The sequence below is a fragment of the Fulmarus glacialis genome, unplaced genomic scaffold (assembly GCF_000690835.1).
Source record: "Fulmarus glacialis isolate BGI_N327 unplaced genomic scaffold, ASM69083v1 Scaffold4817, whole genome shotgun sequence".
In the NCBI taxonomy this organism is placed as follows: domain Eukaryota; kingdom Metazoa; phylum Chordata; class Aves; order Procellariiformes; family Procellariidae; genus Fulmarus; species Fulmarus glacialis.
Window position 1 is genome coordinate 26158 of NW_009222440.1, and position 20639 is coordinate 46796.

The 20639-nt window shown below is 36.7% G+C and overlaps 1 protein-coding gene across 1 annotated transcript in view; it reads left to right on the forward strand.

Annotated features, from left to right (window-relative positions):
- Positions 1 to 17829, forward strand: part of USP47 (ubiquitin specific peptidase 47) — a 43184-nt gene extending 25355 nt beyond the window's left edge. Inside the window, exons 16-28 of the mRNA XM_009581431.1 lie at positions 327 to 431; positions 1459 to 1666; positions 2101 to 2216; positions 3264 to 3383; positions 4665 to 5442; positions 7242 to 7417; positions 7604 to 7684; positions 8748 to 8863; positions 10274 to 10392; positions 12796 to 12926; positions 15020 to 15067; positions 15160 to 15290; positions 16316 to 17829. Of these exons, the coding sequence (XP_009579726.1) occupies positions 327 to 431; positions 1459 to 1666; positions 2101 to 2216; positions 3264 to 3383; positions 4665 to 5442; positions 7242 to 7417; positions 7604 to 7684; positions 8748 to 8863; positions 10274 to 10392; positions 12796 to 12926; positions 15020 to 15067; positions 15160 to 15290; positions 16316 to 16490 (2304 nt within the window). The 3' untranslated portion in view covers positions 16491 to 17829. The remainder of the gene's footprint in view (positions 1 to 326; positions 432 to 1458; positions 1667 to 2100; positions 2217 to 3263; positions 3384 to 4664; positions 5443 to 7241; positions 7418 to 7603; positions 7685 to 8747; positions 8864 to 10273; positions 10393 to 12795; positions 12927 to 15019; positions 15068 to 15159; positions 15291 to 16315) is intronic.
- Positions 17830 to 20639: the final 2810 nt, after the last annotated feature.

Consider the following 20639-nt stretch of genomic DNA (forward strand, 5'->3'; position numbering starts at 1 on the left):
TCATTGTTCCTATGTGCATTTTGTTTTGGAGGATTTGCATGCTGTCTACAGTTTAAAGATGTTCTGGTTATAGACATTGCACCCTAGCTTGCAAAAAGATATAGATATACATATATACACACTAGTGCTATCTACTGTGCCTTTGACGTTTTCTGTCTGCAGTTTTGTAACCAGCTGAAAGGAAACTGTCCTAAACTGAAGTAGAGCTAAAGATGTATTTTATATTAGATTGTTTGAATATAGGGTTGTAAATTTAAATGTACTCTAATATGAAAGATATTGCAAAATACCTTCATGATCATTTTTCTTCCTTTGGTATTTCATAGATTAAATTGTTCTGCATGCATCCTACAAAACAAATAATGATGGAGAACAAATTAGAGGTTCATAAGGACAGGACACTGAAGGAAGCTGTGGAAATAGCTTACAAGGTATGCTATGCATAACGAAATAGTTTAACTGTTAGATGTAATTTTTTTCTGCTGTTCAGTTTTTAAATTTCTAATGCTGTGGGATTGTTTGTATGGGGTTGGCTGCAGGGTTTTTTGTTGTGGCTTGTTTTTTGAGGGGTGGTTTGGGGTTTTTGTGTGTGGTTTTTTGGGGGTTTTTTTGTTTTTTTTTTTAAGAACTGTTCTAGTTGGGGATTATTGACCGAGTTTTCTGTTAGTAGCCATCTGATGATTTCTGATTGGAATGATATAGCCTACCCTTTTAAAAGGCAGTATGATTTTACATACTCACATTTTAAAATCCGACAGTGAGAGCTGCTGTTAGACTCACCGTAGTCTTAGTAGGTTGAAAGAATTCTGAATGCTTATATTTGTATTGCAGTAAAAATGTTGTATTAGATATGTAATAAGAGAATTCTTTCAAGAAACCTCCTGCATAGTTAATACAATAACAGCAGTGGGCACCAAAGCATCTGTTGATCTTTGCCTTCCACAAACAGGTAGAAGTTGAAGACATCTATTCTTGCTTACCTACTTGTACTCTTTGGTTCTTGCCATATGTGTCTTTGGCTGGGAGAATACCGGCAAGGCAGTTACAGATTTGGAATGTGTTAACATCCTGAGATGCATGGAAGATAGTTAATGGATATGACTTCCTCAGGCCTCTAAGATGCTGTTTGGTATAATTGATAGACAATGTATTCCTCTGAATATACTTCCGGGACTTGTCTGCACGTGCTTATATACATACTTTTCAAACTTCCCTCTTTTCTGCATTTTGATGCAGGCTTGTCTTTTGATTTTGAAAAGATGTATATTGCATGCATGTGTATATAATATATATGATGTATGCATATGTTTTTAATAAAACCAAATTGAAATTTGTGAATTCAAAGGATTCCTGGATGTACACGTACTGAGATATTTCTGGCTTAAAAGGAAAAAATTAAACTCACAAATAAACCATTATTAAATGTTTTGGGGTTTCTTTTGTGTGTGCATGATTTAGCTAATGGATTTAGAAGAGGCTGTTCCTTTGGATTGCTGTCGTCTTGTCAAATACGATGAGTTTCATGACTACTTGGAACGATCTTATGAAGGAGAAGAGGATACACCAATGGGTTTATTACTTGGAGGTGTCAAATCAACGTATATGTTTGACTTACTGTTGGAAACAAGAAGACCTGACCAAATTTTCCAGTGCTATAAGCCTGGTGGTAAGACATGTAATTACATATAGACAAAGATAGACTAAAATCATGTATTGCGTGGTGGCATGAAAATAAAACTTGTAAAACATAGAACTTTCATTATAACATGTGAAAGAAGAAAAACTTTGTTGTTCTAAATTTTATGAAGTCAGTACTCAAAACAAGAAAGTGTGTGCTGTGTTGCCAACTTGTTTCTAATTGAAGCAGTTCTAAGGTATGCTAAAATTTGTCAAACTGTGGAAGATTTTTGCCTCTCTGGCATTGAAATTGGTCTGAAAATGAAATTCTGAAATTGGACTGCTTCTCAAATTCATTACTGTTTGTCTGTATTTAATGCAACCTCTTAATCAGTACATCAGACAAGCACATGTGTGTGTTCTTTGCCTGTTGAATTCTCTCATATATATGTGGGTTTGTTTTCTTTTTCCTCTTCCCTACAGAGGTCATGGTAAAGGTTCACGTAGTTGACCTAAAGACTGAATCTGTTGCTCCTCCAATAAGTGTACGAGCTTATTTGAATCAAACAGTTTCAGAATTTAAACAGCTAATTTCAAAGGTAATTTACAGTCGTTAAGGACTTGTATTAGAATTTTCATTCATTCTGACTGTGAAAATGTGTCATAATTCAAATATCTAAAATGAGAGCCTGCACCTTTTGCAGTTCATACTATGTCATGTCCAGTAGGGTTAGATTAGTTGTTGCAGTTGAGCTTGTCTATCTACTTACTGCTGGTAAAAGCAGCAATCTGCTTCTTTCTTCCATCCAACGTTCTACCCTGTCTTTCGCACCAGCTTAGCCACTGTCTGGCCGTGTTGCTTACTAGCTTACCAGATAATAAGTTTCTTGGGGAAGCTAAAGAGTCGGGTTCGTGTTCTTTTGGGTTAGTAACTTGAGCCACCTCACTGAGTATCCAGTCAGTGGCAGAACTAGTGAACTGTTACCGTATAACTGAACCAACATGTAACTTCCCCCACTGGCTTCAGTAATTGAAATTAACATCCAAAGCTGTCCACATTCTCCCTACAAACCCTCCTTTTCATCCCAGCAGCCACTTGTTATTAAGATGCAGATTGATTTTTACATGGTCTTAAACCATGGAATGTTACTGCTTCCACTGAATTGGAAGACAGACATTTTAGTCAGTTCTGTGTAAAATAGTTCAGTGGTTGATGTAACTTCGTAATATTTGTTATGAAACATGATTTCAGTAATTTGAATTCGGTCTAATTAAGAATTAAGTGAACAGTGTGAAAACCTGGTGCTCAAGAATATATTTTATTTTCAGTTGGTTCATACCCTAAATAATAAGACTGATTCCTTGTATTAGTGGTCATTAACAATTTGCCAGTTCTCTGCAAAGCCAAGCCATTTTAGTCTACTGGCCTTTTGGAAAAACTAACATTTGCTACATATCAAAGGATGGAGGAAAGGAACTGGGACTGAACAGGTTTGGGAGGTTTCCCCCCACGTTTTGCAATTTATTAGTCAATAAACAAACCTTCTCCTATTCCTATGAGTAATCTTAAAAAATGAAATACTTGTTCCGGTATTTGAAATTACGTATAATGCGCATGTTACCTTACTGTCAATGTCTTATTTTAGGCTACACACCTGCCCGCTGAAACAATGCGGGTAGTATTAGAACGTTGCTACAATGACTTGCGTCTTCTGAACATTTCCAGCAAAACACTGAAAGCTGAAGGCTTTTTTAGAAGCAACAAGGTATATGCTCTGGTTTTTAAATTGTTCATTTCATGTATTTGTAGACTTCACTGTTGTGTTGTAAAAGGTATGGATATCTGTATAGAATTTATAATGGATAACTGTCATGTATTTCACTGTGTACTGGGTGGGACTTTTTTAACCAGCAAATATTGTGGTGCTGATGAATACTATAGGCTGTATATGAAACCAAGTGTACATAACAAGGTAGAGCAGATTCAGAATCAGACATCTGGTTTAAATGATGGTGAGGTTAACAACCTTACGATGAAGATTTTTAAAAGTCAACCCTTCTTAGGGAACAAAGGTTGGCATATTACTATGAAACCTGCTTAATTTGTTTTCTAAACCTTTTGAACAGCTGCGTGTGCTCTCAGTATTAAAGTTCTTAAGAAACAAATGTCAAAACTAAGAGCCAGTTTTTGGTGGGTTTTTGTCTCAAATTTGGTAATTTTTACTATGCAGATTCCCCCCTAGCCAAATTTATATTGTTTTTCCAAAAAGACTTCTAATAAATGTTTCCAATAATAGTTGTGTAATGCATTCAGAAAGAGTAACCTAGTACTTAAATAACTTAAATATCATCTGTAGCATTGCCCTTTTTACTACAGTAGTCATAGCACATCTTTTAGCACACTTTGCATATCCTCTGTCTATGAAATTTAAGCTCAAGAACACACTGTCCTCAATGAAAAAAGATCAGTGAAGGCTTTGATGGCTTATAGCTGAGAAAAATAATGGCATTGACCTGTTATTCAGTTAGTTCAAGCCCTTTCGCATTCACGTTGTCACTACAACACAGTGGCCTTTGACAAAGGGAAAAGAGAAATTTGTTCCCTTGTGTTCTAATTTGTGCTGTTGCTTACCCATGTATACATTTAAAGATTTCTTATTTGTGATGCTATACGAGAAAATAAAGATAGACTGCCAACTGTAGTTGTGGGGCTCATTACTACCATAACTAGTGTTAGTGTACAGGTGAAGGGTGCATGTGATGTGATATATAAATACACTTCTGAACATAAGTGTTTACTGCAGCTGGTCAGTCTGGTTTCAGTTCACTCCAATCTTAACATGATTATGAAAAAAAGGAAAAGTGAAATCATTGTTAAACTACATACTCCTTAGTCCATCTTTTTCTCAACATGTTTTTTTATAAGAGGTGATGTTTCGTGGTGATGTAATTTCTAATGCTTGCTCAATCCTATCCATTTGCTATTGTGGCTTTTACTTTTATTTAAAATAACACTACATGGTAAACCACTGTTATTTTATGTCTAGGTATTTATTGAAAGCTCAGAGTCTTTAGATCATCATGTGGCATATACAGATTCTCATTTATGGAAACTTTTGGATCGTCATGCAAATACAATCAGACTATATGTTTCATTACCAGAGCAATCACCTGGATCTCAATTTAGGCGAGCAGTTTATCAGAAGTCTAGTGGAGATTCAGGCAACTTGGATGAAGCCTGTGAAAGAGTAAAAGGACCTATAGGTAATATGAAATCTGTAGAGGCAATTCTGGAAGAAAGCACCGAAAAGCTTAAAAGCTTGTCCCTGCAGCAGCAGCAGGAAGGGGATAATGGAGACAGCAGCAAAAGCACAGAAGCCAGTGATTTTGAAAACATTGAATCACCTTTAAATGAAATAGACTCTTCAGCATCAGCAGAAAACAGAGAACTTGAAAACCAAATTCAGATTTCCGATCCTGAAAATCTCCAGTCCGAGGAACGGTCAGATTCAGATGTAAATAATGACAGGAGTACAAGTTCAGTGGACAGTGATATCCTCAGCTCCAGTCATAGCAGTGATACTTTATGCAACGTGGACAATGCCCCACTTCCCTTGGCTAATGGACTTGATTCTCATAGTATCACAAGTAGTAGGCGATCAAAAGCAAATCAGGGGAAGAAAGAAACCTGGGACACAGCAGAAGAAGATTCTGGAACAGATAGTGAATACGATGAAAGTGGAAAGAGCAGAGGAGAAGCACAATATATGTACTTCAAGTCAGAACCCTACACTGCAGATGAAGGTTCGGGAGAAGGGCAAAAATGTATGTATTCTTTTTTTAAATGCCTTAAAATAATCCAGCTTTTATTACTATTTAATTCATATGCTGTGTTAAAAAGTCTAATAACAGTATTGAAAAACTTGATGATATGTCAAATTAAAGCTAATGAAAGTGCAAAGATGAGATGTGGTGTCATGTTCAGCAAAAATCTAGCCTAATTTTGATATTGTAATAAGTGATTACAAATATGAAGTGTCTTGCTTTTCTGTTTTTAAGAAAATGAAAAGCTACCTTTATGATATTGAAAGTGTTTTCTAGAGAGCAAGCTGAGTTGTCTTCCAGTGAAAGGAAAATAGTTGCATCTGCTGCTGATGATTCACCTGTTTCAGAATGCAGTTATTTACTGTGGTTCACAGAGCAATAATTCTGCTAAATTCATATTAACAAACCTGAAAACTCCTAGTCATTTAACTGTAAAGAAAATCCAAATGTACCTGATATTGATCATTTAATTCAGTAGACTGTTGCTTTTCATTGACTGAAGTACAATAGGTACAAGGAAGTGTATGGCTGACATAAAAATGTCCGAACAAGTTCAGTGTAAGAGCCTAAGTGATATATTAATTGTCATAAAGATAAATTATTTAAACAATGCTCAGTACCTGCGTATGTTTTGTAACTAATAGAAGCATAATTAAAGAATAGTATGATATAAGATGAATATTTTGGAAGACAAAGGTTTTCCTGTCAATCCAGAAATCCTGATGTAATAATAATAGATAGAGTAAGATCTTTTTTGCTGGTTTGTGGGGGTTTTTTTTGTGACAAACATTTTCATTTTTAAAAACACAGAAATTTAATTGCAGCTACTAAAGTTTTAATAAAATTACTCCTTTAGCCTGGAAGGATTGGGGGGGGGGGGGGGCTGATCTTGAAGTACTTAATTTTTCCCTTTTTTTTTTGGTAGGACTAGTTGGATGCAGGAATTAATTTGTTTACAGTAATTTTGATGCTTTCATAGTACGCTGTATAAATGATTATCCTGAGGGGAAGGCTTTTATGTATTTTTGGTATGACAACATGAACGGATTTATAATTCAAATAATTTATTTGTTCAGTTAAATATTCTGAATAGCAGTTTTTTAATTCTAATAAGCCATGACACAATATCATCATACTGTAGTTTGTGGTGTAGTCCAAATTTCATATATTAAGAAACTCAGTTTCTAAAGATAAACTATTCACTTTACTTTCCAGAATTTCATATTACTACAGTGGCTTTTCCTTAATTACAAAACTATTCCATGAAAAAGTCCCTTAATCTAGACGTGAGCTTGCCTTGTGATATCCTGTGGCCTTCCAGAATACAAATTTAACCAAACTTTTTAATCCAGAAAGCCAGGAGAAAAAAAAAAAACGTTTGGTGGCATGTGCCTGGCCAGCCCCAACTCAGAAGGAGTTCTGTCATTCCCTTGAGGCAGAGGAAACCTGTAGGGGGATTATCTGCAAATGCTCCATCTGATTCTCTCTATTTGTTGTCTTATGAATGGAGAAGATACTACTTCGCTCTACTACTTCACTGATGGCAAAATAAGGCAGTTTGGAACTACTATGTCTTCCAGGAGTATCTACCCATAAACCCTTAAAATACAGCAAAGCTCTTAGAGGTTACAGTAACACCCTCAGATAAAATGTAAATGTGGCCATTAACTGTAATTCTGACTTCTCAGTACTGTTTTTCTGCAAGTGGTAACTGTGAATATATGGAAATAATACACTAGAGTGCTTTTTTTTTTGGTAGTATAGTGTTTCATGCCATTTTTATCTTTATTTTTGCTTAGGGCTGATGGTGCATGTTGATAAAAGAATTACGCTGTCTGCCTTCAAGCAACATTTGGAGCCTTTTGTTGGAGTTCCATCTTCTCACTTTAAAGTCTTTAGAGTCTACGCCAGCAATCAAGAGTTTGAGAGTGTTCGGCTGAATGAAACACTTTCGTCATTTTCTGATGACAATAAGGTTACTCAGAAGTTATTCTGAATTATTAAAAAATATATTGGTACAATATAGACAAACTTAAGAACATAATTTACAACTTTTTGTTAACTTGCCAGGTGAAATCATTACATTGGTCTTGGTAGCGTGTTACAAAATGTAATTTTGATTTTGATATCAGTTCTAACAGATATTCCTTTTGCCTTCTAGATAACTATTAGACTTGGAAGAGCCCTTAAGAAGGGTGAATACAGAGTCAAAGTCTATCAACTTTTGGTAAATGAGGCAGAGGTAAGGTGTGGAATATTTCAAGATTGAATCATGAAAATACTGTAATACGTGCCTTGACCAAGGTTCTTCTCTGAAATCTTGGAAAAAAAGAAAGTTCCTCTTTTCTCTGTGTTTTCCTGCAAGTTTTCCTGGATTTAATTTTGAGATTATTTCTATTTATTCTGTTCCGAGTATACAATTGGGATGTTATCTACAGTATCTCTCTTAAGTGTCTCTATTTCTGCAGTGTAAATCGAGAACAAATGAATGAAAATAATTGTTTCTTTGTTTTCCTTAAATGTATGAAAGTCATGTAGAATTCTTTCTAAATAAGAAACTGTTTTTGCTCATGGTTGCAGTTTTCAGAAATACTGTACTGATATAATTTGTCGCATTCACGCACTGCAGACAATGCTTATCAGAATGGTTAGCTGGATAACAGTCCTCTCTACACAAGACAAGCCTGAAACAAAAATGCCTCTCTTGCAGTAGCGCAGCTCACTTGCTTGTTACATCTTTTGGGACATGAAAAGTATAAAAGCGATTTCACTATGTAGACTGCAGTCTTTAGAAGTTGACTTTGTATGCATCTTAATTTCTGATTTTATTTTTTGGACCAAACTGCAGAATACATACTAATAATGGATAAGCATAAGAGACTGAAGCTGAACTGATAAAGCAGGGAATAAGATAAATTGAGAAGTAACTTCCAGTCATTAGTCTGTCTGACCAATGACAGCCAAGAAAGTGGCATTTTTTTATCATAAGGCTTACTTAATTTAAAAGCTCCTTTCAAATTGTTTACAGTGTTAATATAATGGTAGCAATTAGTAATACAGACACAAGACACGATTTCTGCAGTGGCATGCATTCAGAGTGTTTGAATGACCTGTCAAAGAACTGCTGCTACACAAATTAGGTAAACCTAATTTTAATCAATTCATTGCCTACCTTGTTTATGAAAAGCATTCTAATGGTCATTTTGCGAGGTGGATGGGACTGGTCACAAAACATGAACAGGAGGCAAATCTACTTTTTTCTGTTCAAAAATTTGTATTTAATCACTTTCTGTTTATATTCACAGCCATGCAAGTTTCTTCTAGATGCAGTTTTTGCTAAAGGCATGACTGTCCGACAGTCAAAAGAGGAGCTGCTTCCTCAGCTTCGAGAACAATGTGGCCTAGACTTGACAATTGACAGGTAAAGAGACTGCAATCTGTTAAGTTACCTGATTAAATATTACTTTAAAATGTGATTTTTTTTTTTTTTCTCTCCTCTGTAGAAAGGAAGTTATGAAAGGAGCAGAAATAAGTTACTGTGGTCTTTGAATCAGATTGTGAATACAAACATTAATTTAGCAATTCTTGATTTTCATCTCATGTAGAATGATACACGGAATAGTATTTACATAGAATTGCCTGTGTGCAACATGTCTACAGGTTTAGAACTGAGAATTTTTATTCTCTCTAAGGATGATTTTCTTCAGAAAGTAAGGAGAGCATTAAGTAAATCAGTTCACAAAAAAGCCACCTTCTCTCTAGATGCAGGCTCAGTGTAAATCACTGCAGCAAACTGCCTCGTGCATTACCATAGGGTGTGTATACAGCACTGATCCAGCACCGTCTTCCTTTTATCCATAATCGGTTTTCTCATCAAGGCTGACCTCACTTTGGGGCCTTGATTCCAGATTCCACACACTCTCTACTGTCAGTCACAAGTAGTGTGGTATGTGCTGTGGAATAACTGGCACTGGAATAAAAATACTCACTGGAATAAAGAAAAACCTGTAAGATGTGGTAAGCAAGCTGGTGGCGCCTTGACATATGCCTAAAATCAGGCTGGAGCAAAACATTGGAAGACAAGTGTTGGCCATTTCCTGTTGAGAAAAGGAGTAGAAACCTAGATCTGGACCAGGTTTTTCTCCTTTCTTCCCCGAGACTGGGCCAAAGGATTTTTGGGTGGGTGGGTTATATTCTCTAGTGCCCTATAATTATGGGGCACGTCGCAAAATTTATGTCCGCTTTTGTGTGTGGAGAAGCCGTTACAATTTAAGTTTTTTACTTGTGTTTAATCTCATTTTAGTTGTTTATACCTTTATTTACCTCCATATCTAAATCAAAGCTCGTCCTTTTATGGTGTCACTGCATTGGTGCAGTAGAACTAAGTACATAAATCAGACACCAATCCTTTTCTAATTCTCCACCTCTCCCCTTCTTCCCCACTTCCCCCTCAAAAAAAAAAAAGAAAGAAAGAAAAAAAAGAGCAGCAAAATTGTCAGAAGTGTTTGGGAATTTTGTTTTCTTATCCTAAATAGGAAACCGTTTTCTTCCACTAAATCCCTACATGTTTCTTGCACTGAACAAGCACAACACAGGCTTGTTTTCCTTGTGTTTATGAATGATGCAGCACTACGAGCCAGTAGTGATACCTTGCTGTCAGGACTACTTCAGAATGTTAAACTAATTCTTGATAAACCTAGCTAAACCTCACATAAATGAGTTGTATTTCAGTTTTGTTTTTATTTTTTCAGAAATACTCAGTTTTGATCTCTGGCAGTGGTGTTTATGAGCAGATAAAAACTCAAGTGTTTTCTTTGTGATGTATTTACAGGTTTCGCCTACGAAAGAAAACCTGGAAGAACCCAGGCACTGTTTTTCTGGATTACCATATCTATGAAGAAGATATCAATATTTCCAGCAATTGGGAGGTCTTCTTAGAAATACTTGATGGTAATAATGATATAGTGTCAAGAGAGTAAAGATAATGTCAGAGGTTTTTTTTCTTTAGAGAACATTGGAAAATGTACTTCCCTTTTTTCCTTTTTTTCCTTTTTTTAAAGACTATTACTGACATTTTAATAGCATTTTATTAGGAAAAAAAAAGAAGCAAAAACAATTAATAAAAGCTTTACATGAAGCTGGGGGGGCATTGTGCAAGTGCAGATTTCCTGTGGCTGTGATGTGCTAAAGGTCTAACAGCGGTACTGTTTTGTATGTTTATCAGGACATACTGTAGTACTGTAGGCAGGTTTTTTGCATGTGTATGCTTTCATTGTACATAAAAACTGTGGGAAAGCCTATATGTTAGGCTTTTATTTGTATTTAATTTTTGGACTGGTATTGGTGATGTTTGTAGTTAGCTGAAATATATGTGTGTGTGTGTATATACATAATACATACATAATTTGTTTTTAAAGTCAGCACAGCTGTTCAGTCATTTAGTATTTTTCAGACAGGAGTAAAAAACACTGATCTTCTGTCATGAAGTGCCAAATTTTTGAACAGACCTTGGTCATCAAAACAACTGTGGATGAAATGTTGGAAAGCAGATTGTTTTTTAAATTCTGCTTAAATGTCATTAAAAATATGGCATTTCTTAAGCTATCCTTTGTATATACACTTAAAATTTGGATTCTGAATGCAAAAGCATAACTTAAGAGGGGGGAAAAGTAGGCCATGCTGTTTTTTATCTAGGTTAATCGATACTTCTGTTAATGGGTAGATGAAGAATGTGAATTCCATTCACTCAGGAACTTTCTTCACAAGCGTACCTGGCTTAAGAAGTCTCATTTAGCTGTTACTCCAGTATTTTGGCAGCTGTGTTCAATCCTGGTATCTTTAATTTTTAACAAAATTGTGCCAATGCAAGTACAAAAATTTGAAACGAACATGGGACATTCAGGAGGCCTGCAGATTCCTATAGGCATATGTATCAGCTCACACTTAAGTTAAAACTTTGCCGTTTTAAATATTTTTGGATTAGTTTTAGATTTAATTGCTGTACTGTTTCCGTAGTGAGTAGGTCTTGGAGGTACTACTTTTTAGACCACTGCAGCCCACCTAGTTCACAGATATGCCATATTATAGACTACAGGGCTTCCAAGTATTCTGTAATATCTTGTATAACTGTCTAGCTCCGCCCAAAAGGTGCTACTTTAATCCAGTTGTAGAAGGTGCAGCTAGATCCCACTATATTCTGTGAAAATTAAATTGTATGTACCCGCTGCTACCACAGAGGTTGTTGGAAGAGTGTGAAGGCAACTGCTTTAAGTCAGGGTTTGTAAGGCCTTCCACCATCACCATTGCTTTCATCTTGTTCTTCAGCTAAACGCTGAAGACATTGGGGAGGTAAATAAGGCAACTTAGAATAATTTACCGTTAAGTTTCTTAGCAGAGCAGCTTTACATCACACTGTTGCAGACATATTTAAATCAGTTACTCTCTGGCTCTGAAGAAAACTTATGTAATTGCTTCAGACTTGAAATAAATGCCAAGAAGTACTAGGTGGCTGTATCTTCATTTCAGACAATAGGTTAGTGTTGAAAAGCAGCACAAATGTAGTCGTAGGCAAGATTGTAGAAGGTATTTAGGGAGAAGCTTAAACAGTGGTGGTGGTTTCATGCAAAACAAGCACGTAATGGTAGACATAAATGTTTAAGCCACAAGTTCTGCATGCTAAATAACAAAATTATAGACTGATTTAAAATGAAAATAAAATCAGCCCTTTGTTATCACTTTTGCTTATCTGATTGTAACATTAACAGTATTACCCTGTCAACCAGAGAAAGCTGTTACCTGCAGCTGATATAAAAAGGCTGGAGGCAGTACTTCTAAAAGTCTTCAAGGTGGTAGGTGTAAAGCAGGCTTTAATAACAAGTGTATAGTTAGTGTGTGAAATCTAGAAGTCAAATGTGGAGAGCTTATTTTGGTAAAGAAAGTGAAGCACGTGAATAATACCAGATTGCTGAGGAAGGGCTCATGCAAATGCAAGATCTGGAGGCCAGCCTCCCGGTTAGGTGGATAGATACTCTACGTATAACCAAGCTGGATGTGATGGAAAAACGTGCTCTTAAGAGGAATAAATGGCATGGCTCATAAGAGATGCTGCCTATGAAAAATTCCTTGAAAGGAGTTGGTAATGAAGAAAAGTTCAACTGAATCCTAGTCCCTTCCCCCCCTCCCCTTTTTTCGGTAGACTACTTGCAGCACACTTACTGGGTTACTTAGTTCGTGTGTGTATATGTAGTGCATAATACGTAGTTCCATATTTGAATATGCTTATGCTATGGAAAACCCTTGATCTTAAACAGGATATTTAGTGATGTTAATATAATAAATTTCTTCCTTTCCTAGGAATAGAAAAGATGAAATCTATGTCACAACTTGCTGTTTTATCGAGACGATGGAGGCCATCAGAGATGAAACTAGATTCTTTCCAGGAAGTAGTGCTAGAAAGCAGCAGTGTTGAAGAATTAAAAGAGAAGGTAAAATGTGTAACATGATACAGGTTTTTTGTGGTTTCTTACCACAAGAGCCTTACTGATATCCTCTGCTGGGAAGCACAGAGATGTTTAGCTACAAAAATCTTGTTGCATGGTGATTGTTCTTTTTTCCCAGGAACTGAGAACCTGTCCCATCTTCTTACCAAAGCCATGTGAATTATTAGCTTTGGTTCTTAGTTTCATATAATGGTCTGGTACCAAAGTATTCAGGTGAATGCATGCAAAAAAAAAAGTCGTATCTTGAAGTTTAAGAAGCATAATATTACCTGTGTCCCTTATCCTTGAAAAACACATGTGAAAGAAAAGCTAAACTATTGTCACTTTGTTTTTTCAAGCCAGTATTTTGGTTTTCCAAAATACCGAACCTCTCAGCTTCTTCATATTGAATTTGACAGCTGTTGTTCAGGGACGGTGTGCCTGTACCAAGTAGATTGAACTATAGTTTGATTGGAAAGAAATATGGCTTTGGTATGGTTTTTTTCGTTAAGGCTAGAACCCTCTAACACGTAAGCAGACATGTACCGTCCTAGCAGAAATCTACAGTAGAAGTATGTCTCGCATTGAGACTATTTTATTAATCCAGTATATCACAGGGTTCCACTCTTAGAGAAATGGTTATTTGTATGTGGCAATACCCAGATGTAAGAAGGCCACCTTGGATGTTGAGGTCGGCAAAAATCCTAGTATCAGTGAAGTCTGCCAAAGTCTGACCTTACTAAAACACTCAGCATTTGTAAGTTAGGGGTTAGTTCATAGACTGGAAAGAGGAACATTGTTCAGCTACCATAGAATGCAACAGCCTTGGATTTGTGTATGTACACAGATTAAGCTATGGACTGATTTCTTGTATTCCTCAGGTAGAAATGACTACGGATTTTTGCATGCAGTCTTCAAGATTTCCTCTTCACTTGTATCTGAAGAAATAGTTGGCTCTTCTTGTTTTCTTGTCTTAACAATTGATGTGCAGGGAGCAGTTCTAGCAGCATTCTCTCCAATGGACCTTAATCTTTTTATTCCCACCAATAATAAGAGAAATTTGAATTTGACACAGCTGTAGTAACAGATGTGTTCAGCCAGCTCTTCTTTCAGACAAATTTTATTAGCAGAGTGTAGGGCTAATACATTTCAGAATTTGTCTGGCTTTTGTCAGTATTGTTTATTTATCCTAGTTTCCTAAGAAAATGAGAGTTAAAAAATTATACTGGCTGTTAGTGTTTTCTCACCATCAGTTTAATTTGAACACATCTGTTTTAACAGTGGATTTGAAGGAGGCAAGACTCTTAGAGGAAACGTCTTCAAGTTTTGGGAAAATAAGCAGCCAGAGATAAATGCGAATCTAAGTTAGTGTCTGTATTGCCATGGAGACAAGACTGCAGCCCACACTCGAGTGAAGGTCGAGGCAGTGGTGAGCCTGTGTGCACCATGAGACTGCTCAGCAGAGGGAGGGCTCCACCAAGGCCATGCCAGGCACAGCTGGGTGACCCTCTGACGGATGCTAGGACTGGGCGGTGGCAGCAGGGGACAGGGGATGGATCATGCACTCTGTGCGCTGAGGAGGTGCATAGCAGGGCAGTTGCAAGGGGGAAGAGCAGCCAGTGGTGCTTAGGGGGAATTGTGGGGTTGTTATGGTAGGATGTGCAGAGATGTATAGAGATGGGTTTGTTGTGCATATTTTATGGCTTTGCCTGCTTCCAGGTTGACTTGATAATAGCTTTCATTTCATACAGGGAAACTGCTGAGGGCTAATTGATGGACATGAAGGTTTAAATGAGGCAGTTGGTCTCTTTGTATCTTGGAACTTTTAGTTAATTTTTTCTATTAACTTTTTTCTGTCACACCTTCACTGTTAAGAGAAGTGTGATCACAGCAAGTGTCAATCGTGACACGCTAGTAACTTCAGAAATGTAAAAAATCTGTACCTTGTCACTAATTTTGTATGAATACTTTGGATCATTTGAGGACTTTCAAATATTTTAATTGACTTCTAGATTTGGCATCTCCGTTGACTTTATGTAGACACTCCGTAACGTTGTTGTTCAATAGTATTAAATCCACCATTTTTCTTCACTTTACAGCTGAGTGAAATAAGTGGAATACCCTTAGAAAACATAGAATTTGCAAAGGTAAGTAAGATTTTGTCTATTTTTACCTTTTGATGGCATGGATGTGTGATTATGAATTTTGTTTTATTCACTAAGTAATTGCTTCCTCTCAGGGTAGAGGAACGTTTCCATGCGACATTTCCATACTAGAGATTCACCAAGACTTGGACTGGAATCCTAAAGTATCTACATTGAATGTCTGGCCTCTGTACATTTGTGATGATGGTGCAGTAATATTTTATAGGTATGTATTTTATTACAGTGTAATAAACTGTGCAAAAAATCTGCATATAAGATTTGAGGGATGATGTAATCAACAGAAGCCTAAAAATACTCGTCTTCTATTGTCTTAAAGGAAAAATGCTTATGGAAGAGGGTTTAAAACATTGAGCTGAAATGTTTGTGCTTCTCAGCTTCCTAAAAACCTGAATATTAACTGTTTATTATTTAAGAAAACAAACACTGCACCCTTTTACTCGCTTCTCCCTCCCAAACCATTGAAAATAATGCTGAACGCAAAAAAGGTTGCAATGCTTAAGTGTGTATCTGCATTTAATCTCTTAAAATAGAACAATATCCCTTGTGGAGTCTGTGAAAGTCTTGCCTTAGGTTTTAGAGAGCAAGGATTTTATTTTCCGAGTTTATTTCTTTGATAAATTAGTATGGCTTCTTTGGAAAAAAGGATGTCATGATAAAAAATTTAACATGAAAAATGTTCATCAGCTGGCGGCAGTAGCCCAAAGGTACTATTTGAGGACTAAGAGCTTGAATATTGTCATGTCTGCTAAAGTTGGGGGGTGAGGGAACCTCATGAACACATTGCTTCTACAGTATTTTTCATAATTCCAGGTGAGTTTGTGGGAAACAGCTGGTTGGTAATGTGCTGGCCTTGAAGAAAATTATTTGGGAGAGCAGCTGGTAGTTTCGAGGAGGGGCTGGCTGACATGCTGCTTCCAGCTGTTGGCACTGTGACTGAATAAAGAGCAGAGTCACAGTTGTCTATAAAGAATAGGAGATACCAGGCAGATGGAGGAGGATAGGCTTGTTTCTTGCGGCTTTCCCTTGGGTCTGCTGTCAGTTAGAATACTGAACGTCTCTGTTAGAAAAGCAGGCTTGGACAGATTGTTAGCGTCTGGAGAAGAAGAAAATCTGTAAGGAGTATTATGCTTAGTTGTGTTTTTTACTTAGTTGCTCCAAGTGAAAAAAATTACAGAAATCTAATTATGGTCATTGTATTAATCTGAGTTTTAACATGTATTTTCATTTTAGGGATAAAACTGAAGAATTAATGGAACTAACAGATGAGCAGAGAAATGAACTGATGAAAAAAGAAAGCAGCAGACTCCAGAAAACTGGACACCGGGTAACCTACTCTCCTCGTAAAGAAAAAGCACTAAAAATTTATCTGGATGGAGCACCAAATAAAGATTTGACTCAAGACTGATACTCGCTATAGCATTTTCCCTGGGGAATTTTTTTGTTTAAATAAAAAGGTTCACTACTACTGTGTAGTGCCATTACGGCAGGACACTCATTAGGTGTAAAGCGCTGACACCAGCACTGATTGGGCTGTGTTACCAATCAGAAGCGCAGTGCCCCGTTGGGTCACTGTTTGACTTGGAATCATGTTGTGCACTATAGTCAAATGTACTGTAAAGCTAAAAGGGATGTGCAAATAAAAGATTAGAACTAAAAAGTGGGCGGGGAGGGAAATGAGTGGAAATTTTTGAGGACGGTGTGCACATAGTAGCTAGTGAAACTAGCCTCAAACAGGATACTCATAGCTTAATAATAAAAGCTGTGCAAAGGCCATGAAAGAATCCTTTTTTCTGTTTGTTTCACTGATACACGCATTACCTCATCAGAGAGTCTGAAGTAAATGTTAATACATTGGTTCTAGAAAAGCAGCAGAAAAGGGTCGAAGATGAAACGGAAGTGCTGCAAGTGTAAGGTTTTAGAATATTCTTCCATAAAACAGGTAGGCTGAGAGGTGTCTGCAGAAAGCTGCCAGCAGGTGTTGGTTCATTTTGCAGAAGTGCTGTTGTAAGGTAAACTGGTTTTTAATAGGTTACAGAAGCCGATGAGCAGCTCTATTATATTGCGTTCAATGTGTAAATAAAATTTGCCCTATCCATTCAACAGAACTGCAGTTCAGCTATTTACCATGGTATTTCTTTTCACATATCAACATTAATTGTGTACATTTGGAAGTATAGTTGCCTATTTAAATTTGTATTCATTTTATGTTTGACGATGCTGGGTACTTTAGGGTTGTATTTCCCCTTGTTAATGAAGTTTTTGTTTTGTTCAGCTACTTTTTGTACATTTTGTTTTTGAGACTATTACGAGTTTGCATCTTCTCCACTCACTGAAAGTCATTTTGTTTTTCCCAGAGTTGATTCCGTAGCTATATGTAGTCAAATATTGGGGCAACTTCTAACACCTCAACATATAAACTTGGTAGTTCAGGTTGTGGTGCAAAGACTGATGCAGTCAACATGATTTCATTGCAAAGCCTAGGAACAGCAATTTTTTGCTTTGGTCCAAAAAGATCAATAGAGAATAATTCTCCGTAGTTTTTGGAAAACCACCTAATTTATAACAATCAAAAGATTTTGGTAAACTTTTTCATGCCAGATGCTGTTTACAACAATGAACATGCCAATAAAACATTTGTTCATTCTGTTGTGTTATTTTAATCATTAAATGCTGTGGGGTTTATTTGAAAAAATACAGAATTATTTCGTGGAAATACAGACTTTTCCAAGGCAATGTCAGAATTGTAAGGCTGTGTGTATATATGTGTGTATACACACACACACACACACCCCCCACGCGTGTACACAGTATTGCAGGAAGTGTTTTGTAGCCCGTCTGCTGCTCCCCTTTACTTATATTCACACCAAATTTTTCTTCAACTGCAAGTTTCCTTTTCCAGAATTGAATTCCTCACCAGTGAAACTTCTAAGCTCCAGATACGATTGGCAGCTAAGTTCTGCTCCAGAGAGGAAAAAGGATTTTGAATAACTGAACGTTCAGTTCTTCCTTGCATGCTGACCCACAGCAACCTAAAAATCCTGAGGAATCTGGCAGCTTGAGAACCAGGCACCGCGCAGAGGAATTCCCTCATTCTTCCTCTTTTGTTTGACCTGTGCCACCTCTTCTCCAACATAGATGAGGTGGAAGCAGGAGCAAAGGAAGCATAGAGTGAGTACCACCCAGTAGGTAGAGTACTTCATTAAACTACTATTTACATATGTATGTAGACTGCTGAAGGATCCTTGGAGGTTTTAGAAGAGAGGAAAAAAAAATAACTATCAAATGGGTCATGAATTTTCTTCAAACTTGGACATTTGGAGAGGCAAAAATCTAGAGATGGAAAGCAGGGTTAAGAAAAGAATTCCAAAAACTGCTTGCTTAATCTCTAGCCCTATTTGGGAAACTTTATTGAGAACTTCTTTGAAGAAGTTAATTTTAAACCTGTAAGTCTTGACAGAAATCTGGATAGAGGACTGAGGGGCATCCTTATAATGATTTCCTGTCCAGTGGTGCACTTCCTTCTGCATAAGTGTACTGGAATATATTCTGGGTTGTTCTGGGAGACATTTTTCAGCATCTACTTTACATTCTGATCATTTCAAACATTTTTGAGTTTGACCATGGGCATTTTAAAGAAACAAAAAGCCTTGAGTTTCTAATTTGCTTAGTTCAGCAGAAATCTTACTGAACTTCTGATGAATACTAACACTTCATCTTTCAGGGATTGAGGCATCAAGAAACTTGAAGGGAGAATAATGTTATCCTTAAGTGGGGCAGTACTTACAGACAATTATTGCTCTCTTGGAAGTATTTTTTAAAAGGAAAATTGCAATGATAATTAATTCCTTCTCTTTATATAGATGGGCTGTCTCTAAAGCACAGCAATTTTATTAGGGATAGAAAGGAAAGGTAAATTCAGTGAAGTCTGAGAGCATGCGTATGTGCGCATGTGTTGGTGTGACAATTGGTGGTAGGAATGAATCCTTAAACTAAAAGTCAGACTGTTCTGATGAAATATCCTTCCTCTTCGTAATGATTCATAATTCTGGTACCCAAGGAATCTGTTGAAAAGCTTTCACAGACTAGAAGTGGTGAAAGACTTGCAGGCTAGTAGCAAAGTCTTGTAGCTGCTTTTGTTAAGTTACTGGTGCTCTACTGTTCCAAATTAGACATAGCAATAGGGTTTATTTGGGAAAAAGCTCCATGTTACTTGGCTGAAGCCTCATATTATCTTTTACCATGTGCAATAATAGATGGTGAAATCTATTGAAATCTATCTATACCCCAAAAAAAAGTGAACAGTGGAAGAGCTATTGTAGCAAACTGTTGAGACAGCCGGGAGCTGGGGAGTTTGAATCGGATTTCACTCCTAGCTTGCTATTGATTTCTTACATCAGTGACCTGTTAAGATGGTAATGATTTTGTAACATGCACAGATTTAAGCGTATGAAGTATATTAAAAGCACAAATCATTTCTCAAAGAATTTTCTCTGGGTGTAATAGAATCAAGTAGGAGAAGCAGAAGCCTCTAAATGCAAGAAGCTATTTAGGTTGTCTTACTGCTAAACTGAAGTAATGAACTTATGTTCACTGCCTCTATCTCTCAAAAAGGATAGGTGATGATGGAGTATAGTCATCAGATACTTTAATCGACATTACCCAAGGTATGTTCATGTAGTGCAGAATGCTGCCATATATGGGGTACTGTATTTAGCTCCACCTTAGCCATAGCCTTGTAACTGCAGCCGCACTTTTCTCCTATATATTGATACTTACATATTCAGTGTACAACAGAGAATCTATATTCTTTGTATTCAGCCCATTTAGCTGTTTGTTCTGCAATTTTAAATAGTATATTTTGCCCTTGAGAGATAGAGCCCTGAAGAGTGAAGTTGAAAGTTCCTATGTAGAAACGAATGTGTTATATGGATGTAAGTATGTACAAACTATTTGTTATTTATATGGAAAATGTTGTAGGCTTTTTTTTGATAGTATGCCCCTTATATAGTGTGGGAGGCCAACAACCATTGTATATGAAAGTATAAAACTCAAGGGATACTCTAGCTATGGAACACCAGTTCTTAAGTTACACTGAAGGCTGCTGCAGGACAGATGGCGTCCATTGTACACAGCTGAAAAGCAGCTCTGGGTATATTCATCTAAAAGGGTAAGCATCCTTTATCTTTTCCATCCTTCCACAATGTGTGTGGTGGGGGGGACATGACACCCAGAATCTGTATGTTTATATGTTTATGATTATATTTTCTAAAGAAAAAATAAAAAATTGCTTAAAATCAATGACTAAAACAGTCCGAAATAGATGGTTCTTACCCTAGAAAAAGGGTAAGATTCTGAACACATGTACTGAAAATTCACTTCTGCGGTTCACTAATAACTTAAGATTATTTATGCTTATGTGTATTTTTTAATGAGTACAAGCACTGATAAGTTTATTTCTAATGTACAAGGGGACAGTACTAATCCAGAGGAAACACGGATATATTTCTCATTTGTTTTTGACACAAGGTTTAGTCCAAGGGTTGAATGAATTCAA